The following is a 15,820-nucleotide window of genomic DNA, read 5'->3' on the forward strand; positions in this document are numbered from 1 at the left end:
GCTGCTTCTTAATACTTCAAGTTTGTGTTTTGGGTACATTGATGAGGAAATTAGAATTTCTATTCTCAGGGAATTTATAATCAATAAAAGAGGTGAGATGTACCCACTTAATTAAAATGCATGGAGAAAATAATTAGGGCCTGAAGAGAACTATAAAATGCCATGAGAATCTAAAACCTATTTACTTGACTATAATAAATTCACAGTAAATGTTTAAAGTAGATTGAATTGAATAGTGATAGCTGGTAAATTACTTTTGTTTTGTTTTGTTTTGTTTTTGTCTTTTTAGTGCCACACCTGTGGCATATGGAGGTTCTCGGGGCAGGGGTTGAGTCGGAGCTGTAGCTGCCGGCCTACACCACAGCCACAGCAACTTGAGATCTGAGCCACGTCTGCAACCTGCACCACAGTTCATGGCAACACCAGATCCTTAACCCACTGAGCAAGACCAGGGATTGAACCTGCATCCTCATGGATACTAGTCAGGTTCTTTAGCCGTTGAGCCACGACGGGAACTCCAGTCATGGGAAGTTTTATATATGGGGTGGCAGCTAATGTAAGCCTTGGGAAGTGGTGGAAGGAGATGAGGAGAGACGGACTGGAATAGTACTGAGTAGTAATAAGAGAGTGGAAGAATGTGAGGCAAGAAAGCAACGTGTGTGTTTAGAAAACAATAACAAATATACTTTGCTTGTATTTTTAGGAGGTGTTGAGTCATATTTGCTCTGTGATAGGTTGGATTCAAATGATAGAGAATCTTTCATATCCTAGTCAGGGTATGATTGATCACTGCTAATGAAATACGGCGGAACTGGAGAGACTGTGCTATGTATTTCTTAGAAAACCCACATTTTATACCTATACTTTGTGTCAGTCATGAGAATAGTTAAGTGCAGTTTTATATTAAAAATACTTATTGGGCTTGAAACTTGCAATTCACTTGCTTTGAAAGTTTGTCATATATATATATATGTATTTTTTTTTCTTCCCATCGTGAGGATGTGTGTGGGCTGCTATTTAGGTTGAAACAGGTCTTTGTGCTTTTCTGGATTTTTTTTTTTTTTTTTTTTTTTTGTCCTCTAGTGTAGTGTTTTATTTCTGCTGAGTCTTAATCCTTTGTGATTAAATGATGCTGAATAAGTTTATGTCAGCATTCTACATACAGTGGGAGCCTAAGGCTGACTGTTTAAAAAACTGTTAGTGTCTGTCCCAGGAGCCAGTACGTAGTGTTCAAAATGTGGCACAAATAACCAAGTGGAAAATCATAGATTTCTCAGAGGGATGGAAGTTATAAAGGCATTTCTTTTAACTCTGTAAACATTAGAATCTCTCTCTCTCTCTCTCTTTTTTTTTTTTTTTTTTTTTTTTTACTTGTGCATATTTTTATTAGCAGACTAGTGTTTTTATGCAATGTTTGGTACGTTATTTTAGTAGGCTCGTTCGGGGAATTCATGAAGCAGTCACGTCCGTCTGTCTAATATCTTCCAGGTAACTTGCCCAGGAGTGGTGCTGAAAGACAAGGAGGACATCTATCTTAGCATCTGTGTGTTCGGCCAGTACAAAAAGACACAATGTGTCCCAGCCAACTTCCCACTGGTCTTCAATGCCAGAATGGTGTTTGAAAAGGTGGGTTCGCATATCCAGCCCAGTGTTACCCAATGAAGCATCAGGAGTTTCCTGGTGGCCTAGAGGCTTAAAGATCCAGCATTGCCACTGCTGTTCGAACTCTGGCCTGGCAACTTCTGCATGCCGTGGGTGCAGCCAAGAAAAAAAAAAAAAGGAAAAGTCAAAGTGGTTCCACATTTTGAGTAACACATATTATTGTTGATAATTCAGAAGGAGATTTTCTTTTCTTTCTTTCTTTTTTTTTTTTTTTTTTTTTTTTTTTTTTGCTTTTTATGGCCATACCTGTGATGTATGGAAGTTGCCAGGCGAGAGGTCAAATTGGAGTTGCAGCTGCCAGCCTACACCACAGCCGCAGTAACACCAGATCTGAGCTGCATCTGTGACCTACGCCAGAGCTCACGGCACCACTGGATCCTTAACCCACTGATCAAGGCCAGGGATCAAACCCATGCCCTTGTGGATACTAGTCATGTTTGTAACCTGCTGAGCCACAATGGGAACTCCCCAGAAGGAGATTTTCAACTTAAATATAGAGGCTTGAAAATAAATATGCATTATATTATACATTAATTAGTTGCCTCTTTTCATATGGATCAGTTTACTTTTAAAATTGTCTTAGTGGGCTTTATGTAGACTATAGCACCTTGAGGAGTTCCTGTTGTGGCTCAGTGGTTAACGAATCCGACTAGGAACCATGAGGTTGAGGGTTCGATCCCTGGCCTCACTCAGTGGGTTGAGGATCCGGTGTTGCCATGAGCTGTGGTATAAGTTGCAGATGCGGCTCTGATCCCACGTTGCTGTGGCCCTCTTGTAGGCCGGTGGCTACAGCTCCGATTCAACCCCTAGCCTGGGAACTTCCATATGCCGCGGGATTGGCCCTCGAAAAAGGAAAAAAGACCAAAAAAAAAAAAAAAATAATAGCACCTTGAATTCTAAGTAATCATTTTTATAAGAAAGAGAGAAGGGGGGATATTAATAAGTAAGAAGAGGTCATGTTTTACTTATGGCTGTCTTGTGGTACTTCTTTCTATAGGTGTCTTTTTTCTCTGAGACTGATGCTTTGGGTTAATTATTACCAGTTATATTTCTCACTTTTTTTCTTTCCCTCTTTCTTGGTTTACCTCCCTCCTTCCTTCCTGCTCCCTCCTTTTTTGCCTTTTAGGGCTATACCCCAAAGTTCCCAGGCTAGGGGTTGAATCAGAGCTGTAGCTGCCAGCCACAGCCACAGCATGTGGGATCCCAGCCATGTCTGCAACCTACACATACTGCAGCTCACGGCAATGCCAACCTACTGAGTGAGGCCAGGGATCAACCCCCATCCTCATGGATACTAGTGAGGTTTGTAACCCCTGAGCTACATGGGAACTCCTTTTCCTTTTCTTTCTACAAATAATCACTGAGTACCTGCTTTAGTCCGTGAACTGTTCGAGGCACTGGGTAAACAAGACAAACATTTTGCCCCTTTGAGAGCTTTTATTTTAATAGAAGAAACGGACAATAATCAAGTAAATGCATGAGTATGTAATTTTAGATCGTAGGTGTCATGAAGAGAATAAAGGGAGGGTAAAGCAGAGGGATTAGGAGGATTGTCTGTTTTAAAGGGTGGTCAGAGAAAGCAGTTGTGAGACAGTATCAGTTATCTGAAGGTCTAGGGTAAAAGCATTCCTTTCTGAGCAGAGGAACAGCAAATACAAAGGTGTCTTACTCCCTTAATGACACCCCTTTTCAGCAGGAAGCGCGTTGCCCCTTCCCCCCCCCACCACAGTTAGAGTTTCCAACTCTGGCGGGGGGGTGTTGAGGCAGAATACTAACTCCGGTGGTCAGCGTAGGAGCATGGGCTTGGATGCGGTCTTTGATGTGGCTATTGATTAACTTTTGTGGCTTAAGGGCTCCAGGGAGTAACATCTCCACAGGCCTTGTTTACTCTAGGGAGTGTACCTACGCCCAGCTGAATATTAATCTCTAACCCCCGTGACTCAGTCTACAGGAAGAGAAGGGCAGAGACACCTTGAGACCTAGGGACATTCCCACCCCTGAGACCTCTCTTGGACAAGGACTGATATAGGTAACTGGGCAAGGCCAATGGGAGAAAACCACATCTTTCTGGACCCATGTTGGTAACCCCCATCTTTAAGGGATAAAAACCCCTATAGGACAATAGAGACGGGGGCTCTTCTCCCCCCTCCCAGCTGTCCTGGGAGCTGTTTGCTTTCCTGTAATAACGACTTTGTTTATTTGCAAAAAATAAAAATAAAAACATTAAAAAATAATGAAGGTGTCTTATTGGGAAATAAGCTTGATGAGCTGGAGGAATACCAAGAAGTATGACCATGGTAACAAGCACAGGGAAGAGTGCTTGCAGGTGAAATTGGAGAAGGAGGCAGAGCCAGCTGTAGTGTTTGTTTGTAAAATCTTGCACAGCAATCATGGGAAACAGAGAGGAAGTGACAGTTCTCAATTATGTCCAAGGTTCTTTGGTTGAGAAAGGAGTATTTTGGGAATGAGAAGGAAAACACAGAGGCTCTTTCATATATGTCTCTCTCTTCCTTTCCCTTCTCTATCCTGCTTCCTTCTACCTTTTCTCACTGTAGGTGTTCCCTGAAGCAGTAGATCCTGGAGATGTGGTTGCACAGCTTGAATGTAAGTTTTTAACTTTTAATTCCCGATTGTAAGGGATTTTATTTTTTTGGCCATGCCTGCAGCATGTGGATGTTCCCAGGCCAGGGATCGAACCTGTGCCACAGCCGCAACCTAAGTGCTGCAGTGACCCGGCTGTTTCCTTAACCCACTGCACAACAAGGGAACTCCACTAAGAGATTTTAGAATTATACTCTTTAATCCTAAATTAGATAAATGTAAAAACCAGTCTAAGAAGAATTTCAAAAATCTTGAGGTCAGACTTTTTTTTTTACACTTTTTTAGAATTTCAGAATCTACCTGGAAATAATAAAAAAATACATGTGCTGCAGAAAGGGAATTTTTCCTTTTTCTGTGTTTAATCTGTGAATAACAAAAAGACATTTGAACTTTTTATTGATTAAAATGATACAGGCTATTAATGGTGGAAGGATTGAGACTCATGTTAGATGGGACTTGGCCCTGCAAACAGAAATATTTCTTTAGCCTCCTTGTGTTGTACATCAAGAAGTCCATATCAGAGGACTGAAGTAGGAGTAGCTTAACATACATATATGCTCTGGCATTTTGTATTACATTCAATACGTTAATGAACTATTTGAAAGTGACATTCTCAAGGCTGTGGATAATTAGCAAATTCTTCAAAGTACTAGGAATCAGCTATAAAAATATCCTGCTGTTTGTGAGAACAGTAGTGCAAAGGTAAACACTTAGGAATGTTATTCAGGCCCTAGGTATGGAATGAAAAGCCCTGTTATTTATCCTTGTAATTAGAGAGGGATTGGGGGTCACCAGGTTGGTCTAATATATAACTGTGGCTCAAAATGCCAACAATATTCAGGATCATCAGTGTCAACTGTCCCTTCCACACCTTTGCCCTCTGTGCCCCACTGGGACTCTAGCAATGTAGAAGCATGGAGCCTGGCACTGTGCTAGAATCTGGGCCTGCAGGTAGAAACAGGGCCAGCTCATTGTCTTGCCTTGAGGGAGCTAATAGTTTAAAGAACTCTATATGGCCATTGTCAACATCTGATTTATTTTTTTACAGCTGTTCTTGCACTTGGTATTCTGTTTTCCTCTGTGGCAGACTAGCTAGGTGGTAACTTGGTGCCAGAGGGTGACTGACTTTTAATTTTCTTGAACATCTTGTTTAGTATCTGGGAAATTGTGTATCTTAGAGAATATGAAGATAATTATTTCATCATTCTGAAATTTCTCTGTTAAAAGAACATAATTTTTCCTTTTTGCCAGGGATTGAATCTGAGCCACAGCTCTGGCAATGCTGGATTCTTTAACCCATTGTGCTGGGCTGGGTATCGAACCTGTGCCTCTACAGCCACCCAAGCTGCTGCAGTTGGATTCTTAACCCACTGCACCAGAGCAGGAACTGCTGATCTTTTTCATACTTAGTTTCTGCTCTCTCCTTTTACGTGATACTCTCCAAAGACTTGGCTTCCTGTTTACCTATCTTCTGGTGGCTTCCATAGCAGTCTTTGTTCCTGACCTTTTTTGAGAGCTTTGGGCCCATTTTTCTTTTTACCTATCCATTCAGTTTTGCAGTTTTTCTGTTGTCCCCTAACCTGATTAATATGAAAAATTGAAAACATGCTAAAAGTAGAAAAGGTAGAAAGATGAAATCCCATATACCTATCAACCTCAGCAGTTTTCAGCATTTGGCCAATTGTATTAGGTGTTTACCTTGCCACTTAAAAAATATTGGACCATTTAAAAGGAAATTCTGTGTATTGTTTCACTGCAAATATTTTGGCATGTCTTTTAATTGAAAAAGGCTTTTTTTTTTTTTTTTTTTTTGAAGAGCCACACCTGCAGCATGTGGAAGTCCAGGCTAGGGGTCAAATTGAATTAGAGCTATAGCCACAGCAATGCGGGATCCTTAATCCACTGAGCGAGGCCAGGGATTGAACTTGCATCCTCATGGATGCTGGTTGGGTTTGTAACTCACTGAGACATGACGGGAACTCCCTACTTTGATTTTTAGGTACTTCTGTGGTAGTTATTTTTAATTTGTTTATTTAAGGAAATTTTTCTTTAAACTTTCAGATGATACAGCATTGTTTGAGTTGATTCAGCTTGTTCCACCAGGTACTGTATTGTATTTTGATAAGATGATTGACATGTGAACTCATTTCAATGAAATGCTTTTTAAAAATCTCTTTTCCCATTCTTCCCAGATTAAGAGCAATGCTGATTTCTAGCATTGGTCTACTATGTGGAAAATGTTGGTAGGCCAAAATAATATATACAGAAAGTTTGACATAAGTCATATTTGAACATATTGTTCAAAAATTAAATAGTTCTAATTGAAAGTGGAAAATAACCTGATATCCTAGCTTGTTTTGTGATGTTCATAAAAACTGGCTTTTAAGTTTTTGTGATTTTTCTAAGACAATATGCTTTTGCTGATAAAGTAGTTCATTGTCTTTGTTCTTGTATATTGATGTTTATTGGGAATGTAAGGGAATTAAAACTATACCTATTTAATAAATAGTACAGATCCTTGCCATAGGGAGAGTTAAATAAAGCCTAAAGGATAGTTTTATTTCTATTATTGATTTCTGTGATTATACAAGCAATCTATCTTAAATCCTTATTTTACCTGAGAAATGGGGATCTATATTTTGTTGAAAGCTTGTAGTCTAAAAATTTTGAATATCTCTCTCTCACACACACACACACACATATATATAACCACAAATTTTAAAAAATGTCTACTTTTTTCCCCAACATGTTACCCAGTATCTAATAATGGCAGGGAGAAAAGAATGGAAGATAGAAAAAAATTGTGGAGATGGTAATTAAGTTTTAGATTTGTAAATGTTATGGCAGTTCGATATGTTTGTTTGTTTATTTATGTATTTATTTATTTATTTATTTAGTCTCTTTAGGGCCTCACCCATTGCATATAGAGGTTCCCAGGCTAGGGGTCGAATCGGAGCTGCATCTGCCAGCCTACACCAAAGCCACAGCAATGCCAGATTGAGCGGTGTCTGCTACCTACACCACAGTTCACGGCAACACTGGATCCTTAACCCACTGAATGAGGCCAGGGATCAAACCTGCAGCCTCATGGCTGCTAGTCAGATTTGTTTCCCCTGAGCCACGATGGGAACTCCATCAGTTTGATATGTTTAAAAGGACGTTCTTTTCTAGGAACTCAAAGGTATTTATAAAATTGACAGGAATATTCCCTTTCTATGAAAAGGGAAGAGAGATTTAGTAATTTGCATGACGTTTCTGAATATGGAAATGTGTTAACTCATTTAATATAACTTTAACTTTCCCTTCATAGAAAAAAATTTTAAAAACATGGCCCTGAAGCAGGTATTTCAGTAAGGCATCAGGCATTATATAGTTATACTTGATATTGTTTCTAAATAGCGTATTTTGTTATAATTTGAATCATAGGGTATCTTTCTTGTAGTGGGTGAAACACTGTCGACCTATGATGAGAACACACGAGATTTCATGTTCCCGGGTCCAAATCAAATTTCTGGACACCACGATTCAAACCGCCAGGTTACCATGAGGAGGATTTCTGGCCTTCGAGTGAGTGCTTACTGTTTTTTAAATCAAGCTGTGATGCAGGGTCACGGTCAACACCCACCACATAGTCCTCGGTACCTGAAATGTGAAAAACTAAGTCAGAGTTTAATTTGGTGTAAAACATCATTGCTTTATTATTATTTTCAACATACTGAAATTCTCAATGAAAATAATTTACCAAAATGCATGCATCTACCTTCCAAAACTAACAAGTATTATTTTGACTAAAAGTCCTTGGATTTCTCTCCTCTCCTTCGCCCCCTTTTCTCCCCTCCCCACTGTCCCTATCTGTCTCTTTGTCTCTCTTCTCTATATTTTTCTCTCAAAGGAATGACCAGTGTACATGTGAAAAGGTGTACATTCCCACTAGCATTTAGGAAAATTCAAATTAATACAATCGGGTGATTTTTTAATGCAAATTAAAACAATCAGGTGATGTCATTTTTATAGCCATAAGACTGGTAAAATTGAATAAAAATGACAAATATCAAAGTGTGGAAAAATGGAAACTTTTGTATGTCATTATACCATGTAAACTGGAACAACCACAATTCAGAATTATCTATTGAAGGCGAAGATTCTCATAGCCTGTGACCTTCTAGGTATATATATATGTCTTTGAGATATATTCTGTCTGGTGTACTGAGAGCCTTTTTTGGAATGTTCATTTGTAGCATTGCTCATAATAAAGAAAAATGGGTATAATTGAAATGTCCACTAGTAGGAGTTTAGATAGAATAATTATTATATGTTCATGTAATGGAAATACGCATTCTTACGCTTAAAAGAGAAAGACGCATTGTTATAGTTGATGCATCTTTTCCTCCAACTTCTTCAATTTTTATTGGGTGATTTAATGATATTTCTATTCCTGAAAATGCCCTCCATTTAGATTTAGTGAAGCCTTTGCTGTTTCAAAGAAGAAAAAAGTAAAAGTTGTCTAGATTGAAATTATTTGGAATATTTTTTATTAACTTGATAAAATATTAAAGTGGTCTAAATAAGGAAATTGGGGTGATAGATGAGCCAATATTGTGAGTTAAGTAATTTTTCCTGTAGGTCTAGGCTTATGGTTCATTGTATCCTAGGAGTTGTAAATTTCAGCATGCTGAAAGTATAGACGGGGACTAGAAAATCTATTAAAATATACCTCCCTTGGGATATTTTCATTGTCTATTAGACAAAAATGTCTTCAAAGAATGTTTTAGGGAGTTCCCGTTGTGGTTCAGCGGTAATGAACCTAACTAGTATCCGTGAGGATTTGGGTTCCATCCCTGGCCTTGCTCAGCGGGTTAAGGATCTGGCATGGCTGTGAGCTGTGGTGTAGGTCGCAGATTGGGCTTGTGTCCTGCATTGCTGTGGCTATAGCATAGGCCAACAGCTGTAGCTCTCATTCCACCGCTACCCTGGGAACTTCCATATGCTCTGGGTAGGGCTCTAAAAAGATGAAAATAAGATAAAAGACATGGTAGAAAAATAAATTGAACAGCAAAATAGTAGATTTAAATCAGTTATATTGGTCACTGTGTTTAAATATGAGTGGACAATAGACTCTAATCAGTAGTTTGTTGTCCTGGCAAACAGCAATACACCCTTCCTCAGAATTCTGGTGATTCTGCATAGAATCTGCCTGAGTCTTAGACTTTCTTCCCAAAAGCATCACTGTGGCAAGGATTCAAGTCACATCTGGCGTCAATCCTGGCACTGTCACTGACACTTGGGTAAACTTGAGCAAACCGCTCCAACGTGGAGGTAACATCGTTGGCTGGATTAACAAAAGCTTATAAATGGTTAGTTGCAGCACCTGGTGCTTAGAGAATGCTCAGTAAATATCAGTGACATGATGACGGCTGTGGAGTCACGACAAGGTGCTGCGGGTGTTGCTGTTCGTATTTCCTTTAGGATGTGAACTTCATAAAAACAGCCTGTGACTTTCTCATCTTTGATCTTAACTCTGCGCAGTTTTTTGCATGGAGTAGGTACTGAACGCCTCTTGATTGAATTGAATGAGTGAATTACACTTTATTGTAAACTTCATAGAGGAAACTGACATTTCAGATGTATAGTGGTGACATTTGTGTGTCAGCTTGGTTAGGTTATGGTGCCCGGTTAGGTTATTAGTGCCCAACACTAATCTAGATGGTCTCGTGAAGGTATTTGGTTGATGTGATTAGCCTGTACCCCGGTCGACTTTACGTGTAGGAGATTACCCTTGGTAACGTAGGTAGACCTCATCCAATCAGTTGAAGACCTGAAGAGCAAAACTGGAAGCTTCTCAAAGAATAAGGAATTCTGCCTCAAGACTCTAACATAGAAACCCCATTTCCAGGCTGCTGGCTTGCTTACAGATGTCACACTCAAGACTGCAGTTTCACCTTGGCCTGAGCTTCCAACCTGCCAGCTTTCCCTGTGGATGATGGGCTTGTCACTCTCACAGTTTCATGCACCAGTTCTTTAAAATAAAAAGCTCTCTCTGTATATATCTTATCTGTTTTCCTGAAACCCCAACGGATACATATGGGTTTTGAAAGATCAGTAAAAATAACAGCTAAAATAATGAGTATTTACTATGTGATTGGCAATATGTGGGGAGAGGTAAAGCGAGCTGCAGTCCACAAATGATTCGACACTCTTCTCTTCCAAGGGCAGAGCTAACTCTGCTCCTTTTAGGTGTGGACTCTGCATAGTGGCCCTAACAGATGGAATATGACGAAGGGACAGTATTCGACTTTGGGGACCAGGTCATTAGATACATTGTGGCTTCCTCCTTGCTCTCACTCACTCTGGGGGGAAGCCAATGGCCACGTGTAGGACACTCAAGCAACTCTCTGGAGAGGACAGAGCTTGGAACAGCTTTGCTGGAGTGTTTATGAAAGCCAAAGAGCCTTGAACAAACTGTCAGATGAGTGTTTGCAGGAGAGTGAGGTAAATGTTATTGGAAGTTAGGGGGAAAAGGGACCCGTGTTATGTAATGGTGTGAAGTTTAGCAGTAGTGCGGGATATAGAAAAAATACGTAATGAAATGGCTGGTCTTTGTACGGAGACTTTCAGACAGGGTGTTCGAGAGGCTGTCTGGTTTCTTCGTGCTGCTTAAAGCAAAATATGAGAGGAGAGAGAGAAGCAAAATAAAGGCCATTAATAACACAAAGAAGAGTTGAAACTTACTTTTTTTTGAGGATTTTCAGCCTTCCCCAATGGCAAATAATGCTGAAAATAAGGAATGACTGATGAACAAAAATCATTCCAGGGCGCTTTCAGGAAATTGTGGCCTGATGGTGAAATTACTGTAAAATCCCTTATTAAAATCACCAAAAGATTCAAGGTGCCTCAGAAAATAATTAACATAGGTTTTATTTTGATTTTTTACATTTTATTTAATTTTTAAAATGTTTAAATTTTTTATACAATTTTTATACAAAGTGATTTAGTTACACCTATATCTGTATATCTATTTCAGATCCTTTATCTATTTTAGGTTATTATAAGATATTAAATACAGTTCCCTGTGCTATATAGCAGGTCCTTATTGTTTATTTTTATATATAGTAGTGTATGTATGTTAATCCCAAACTCAAATTTGTCCCCTACCCAATTTCTCCTTTGGTAACACTAAGTTTCTTTTCTATGTCTGTGAGTCTGTTTTTGTTTTGTAAATAAGTTCAATTGTATCATTTTATTTTTTAGATTCCATATATAAGTGGTATCATATGATATTTGTCTTTGACGCACTTCACTTAGTGGGATAAACTCTAGGTCCATCCCTGTTGCTGCAAATGGCATTATTTCATTCTTTTTATGTTTTTTTTTGTTTGTTTGTTTGTTTTTGGCTGCACCTGCAGAAGTTCTAGGCCAGGAACCTAACCCGTGCCACAGCAGTGACGACGCCAGATCCTTGACCCACTGAGCCACCAGGGAATTCCTCATTGTTTGTATGGTTAATATCCCACTATATGTACAAGGCATCTTCTGTACTTATTCACCTGTGGATGGATACTTCCATTGCTTCCATATCTTGGCTCTTGTAAACAGTGCTCTGAACATTGGGGTGCATGTATCTTTTCGAATTAGAGTTTTCATCTTGTCTGGCTGCATGCTCAGGAGTGGGTTGCAGGATCGTAAGGGAGCTCTATTTTTAGTTCTTGGAGGAACTTCTATACTGTTCTCCATAGTGACTGCACTAATTTTCATTCCCACCAACGGTGTAGGAGGATTCCCTTTTTGCCACACTCTCTCCTCATTTTTTATTTATTTGTTTATTTATTTATTTTTTAAGGCTGCACCCAAGGCATATGGAGGTTCCCAGGCTAGGGGTCAAATCGGAGTTGTAGCGGCAGGCCTATGCCAGAGCCACAGCAGCGCAGGATCCGAGCTGCGCCCGCAACCTGTACCACAGCTCACAGCAACGCCAGATCCTTAACCCGGTGATCGAGGCCAGAGATGGAACCCCGCAACATCATGGTTCCTAGTGGGACTCATTTCCACTGTGCCACGAGGGGAACTCCCATATTTATTATTTATAAACTTTTTTTTTAATGGTCATATTTTTAAGTTTTATTTTTCTTTATTTCTTTATATTTTTTTCTGCTGCACAGCATGGTGACCCAGTTACACATACATGTATACCTTCTTTTTTCTCACATTACATGCTTCATCATAAGTGACTAGACAGAGCTCCCAGTGCTACACAGCGGGATCCCATTGCTAATCCATCCCGAAGGCAACATTCTGCATCTATTTACCCCAAGCTCCCAGTCCCTCCCACTCCCTCCCCCATCCCCTTGGCAACCACAAGTTTATTCTCCAAGTCCATGATTTTCTTTTCTGTGGAAAGGTTCCTTTGTGCCATATATTAGATTCCAGATATAAGTGATATCATATGGTATTTCTCTTTCTCTTTCTGACTTATTTCACTCAGAATGAGAGTCGCTAGTTCCATCCATGTTGCTGCAAATGGTATTATTTTGTTCTTTTTTTTGTTGATGGCCACCCTGGCTGATGTGAAATGATACCTCATTGTCGTTCTTATTTGCGTTTCTCTAATAATTAGTGATGTTGAGCATCTTTTCATGTGCCTGTTAGCCATCTGTATGTTGTCTTTGGATAAATATCTATTTACGTTTTCAGCCCATTATTTGGTCTTTTTTTTATGTTATGCTTTATGAGCTGTTATATGTATATTTTGGAAATTAAACCCTTGTTGGTTCCATCATTTGCAAATATTTCCTCCTATTGTGTGGGTTGTCTTTTCATTTTGTCGATGGTTTCCTTTGCTGTGCAAAAGCTTTTAAGTTTAATCAGGTCCCATTTGTTTACTTTTGTTTTTATTTTTGTTACTCTAGCATGTGGGTCTGAAAAGATATTGCTGTGGTGTATCTCAGAGAGTGTTCTGCCTAAGAGGTGTATAGTATCTGCTTTTATATTTAGGATTTTATTTCATTTTGAGTTTATTTTGTGTATGGTGTTAAGAGTGTGTTCTAATTTCATTCTTTTACGTGTAACTGTCCAGCTTTCCTAGCAGTACTTATTGAAGAGACTGTCTTTTCTCCATCGTTTGCCTCCTTTGTCATAGATTAATTGACCATCGGTGCATGGGTTTATTTCTGGGCTTTGTATCCTTTCCCATTGATCTATCTGTCTGTTTTTGCACCAATATCATACTCTTTTGATGACTATAGCTTTGAGGTATAGTTCAAAGTCAGGGAGACATTCTTCCAGCTCTGTTCAATCTTTCTCAAGATTGTTTTAGATATTTAGTTTCCGTACAAATTTTAAAGTTATTTGCTCTGGTTCTGTGAAAAATGCCACTGGTGGTTTGATAGAGATTCTTGATTCTGTAGATTGTCTTGAGTAGTATAATCATTTTAGCAATATTAATTCTTCTAGTCTAAGAACACTATTTTTATATCTGTTTATGTTTTCTTCAGTTTCTTTCAAGAGTGGCTTGTAGTTTTCAGAGTTCCAGTTTTTGCCTCCTTTGGTAGTTTTTACCTCCTTTGATAGTTTTTATTCCTAGGTGTTTTATTCTTTTTGATGTGGCGGTAAATGGGATTGATTCCTTAATTTCTCTTTCTCATAGTTCATTGTTAGTATATAGAGATACTACAGATTTCTGTGTATTAATTTTGTGTTCAGCAACTGTACTGAATTCATTGGTGATCTGTAATTGTTTTTTTTTTTGATGACATCTTTAATATTTTCTATGTATAATATCATATTATCTGCAAACAGTGGTGGTTTCACTTCTTCCTTCCGATTTGGGTTTCTTTCTTCTGTTTTTCTTCTCTGATTGCTGTGACTAGGACTTCCAAAACTATGTTGACTGAAAGTGGTGAGGGTGGGCGTTCTTGTCTTGTTCTTGATCTTAGAGGGAATGCTTTCAACTTTTCAGTTGAGGATGGTATTAGCTTTGGGTTTGTCATATATGACCTTTATTATGCTGAAATATGTTTCTTCTGTGCCAACTTTCTGGAGAGTTTTTATCGTATGTGGATGTTGAATTTTACTGAATTTTTAAAGATTACTTCACCATTATTATAAAATATTGGCTGTATTTCCCATATGATACAGTACATCCCTGAGCTTACCTTGCTCTCAGTACTTTGTACCTCTCACTTCCTACTCCCATATTGCCCCTCCCCACAGCCACTGGTAACCTCTAGTTTGTTTTCTGTATCTGAGTCTGCTTTTTTTTTGGTTATATTTGCTAGCTTGTTGTTAGATTCCACATATAAGTGATATACAGTAGTTATTTTTTCTGACTCATTTGCCCCCCCAAATGATAGCATAATGCCCTCCAAGTCCATCCATGTTGCTGCAAATGGCAAAATTTCTTTCTTTTTTGTGGCCAAGTAGTATCCCACTATGTGTGTCACATCTTCTTTATCCATTCATGTGTTGATAGACACTTAGGTTGCTTCCATATCTTGGCAGTTGTAAACAGTGGTGCTTAAACACAGATTTTTGAGAATGCTTAAGGGCGTTATCCCTCAGCAGTCTCAGTAGAGGCCCTGTAGAGATGAGCGTGGCTAACGAAAGTGAACTCCAATCAAATTCACATGAGAACCAAGAAAATTTTTAAGAGCATTTTATTGAGAGATGCACCATCAGTGTGATTTGAAATGTGGGAGTGACTTTGCAAAATGAAGAGGCTTTCAGACCCCCAGAATTCTATTGACGAGACTCAAGCTTGTTACAGTGTACAGTTCCAAACATGGTCTACCTCTCATGGCAAAGGAATGATAATTCAAACGATGGAAATAGGAGCCCAGAGAGTGGAGCCAAGAACCATGGTTGGTTATTTCTGAGCAGGAACAGGACTAAACCTCTCAATAAGGAACCTCTCTAACAATTTCCTGGCTGATTTCAGAATTGCTGTGGACCAGTGATTCCTATTTGCCCCTCAAATTCTCCCATTTTGAACAGGAATGTCTGTAGAGATTATCCTCTGCCTGCTGCATGTGTGTACATTGGGTATGTGTGGGGTACTTAACTTGGTTCTTTAGTTCATAGGTCTTCTAATTGCAAAGAAGTGTGTTCTAGTAACTATACTTAAAAAACCATACCTGAGAAGGCTGACTAATGATTTGATTTAGACAACATTCTGGATTTCAAGCTAAATTTATAAAATATAAGCTTTTATTCCCTTTTTTTTTCTTTTGTTAAGGCATGAGTGGAGTTTACACATGAGAGGAATGCAAGTAATTTGTGGTCAGAGAGTGAACTGTGGTGGTTAAAAACATAGCCCCCAAATTTTTGATGACCCTCTACTAAAAAGGTCGTCCGATTTCTTTGTCCTAGAGTGTGGGCTGAATTTAGGGATGCTAATGAATTGAATGTGACAGGAGCAATAGCGTTAGTCTTCCGAGACGAAGTCTTAAAAAGGATGGTGTCTTCCTCCTCGCTTTTCTTTGGGAAGACTAGTTATTTTCAAGCAGCCCACGGAGAGGTTTATGTGTTAAGGAGATGAATCCTCTTGCTAGAAGTTAGGAAAGAA

The 15,820-nt window shown here is 39.0% G+C and overlaps 1 protein-coding gene across 4 annotated transcripts in view; it reads left to right on the plus strand.

Moving 5' to 3' along the window:
• SPATA6 (spermatogenesis associated 6) overlaps positions 1–15,820 on the plus strand; it is a 118,133-nt gene that overhangs the window by 19,397 nt on the left and 82,916 nt on the right. For 2 of the 4 annotated variants that reach the window (XR_014804811.1, XR_014804812.1), the window contains exons 2-5: positions 1,489–1,626; positions 4,218–4,266; positions 6,325–6,366; positions 7,690–7,830. Coding sequence is in view for 2 of the 4 variants with exons in the window: in XM_021093282.2 (XP_020948941.1) it covers positions 1,489–1,626; positions 4,218–4,266; positions 6,325–6,366; positions 7,706–7,830 (354 nt within the window). In the remaining 2 variants the exon portion in view is untranslated. The remainder of the gene's footprint in view (positions 1–1,488; positions 1,627–4,217; positions 4,267–6,324; positions 6,367–7,689; positions 7,831–15,820) is intronic. The other 2 variants (XM_021093282.2, NM_001177917.1) reach the window with 1 other exon arrangement.

The sequence above is a fragment of the Sus scrofa genome, chromosome 6 (genome assembly GCF_054392235.1).
Source record: "Sus scrofa isolate SSC_HxYL_T2T_F1_AM1 chromosome 6, Sscrofa_HxYL_maternal_Yorkshire_Landrace_v2.0, whole genome shotgun sequence".
Lineage (NCBI taxonomy): Eukaryota > Metazoa > Chordata > Mammalia > Artiodactyla > Suidae > Sus > Sus scrofa.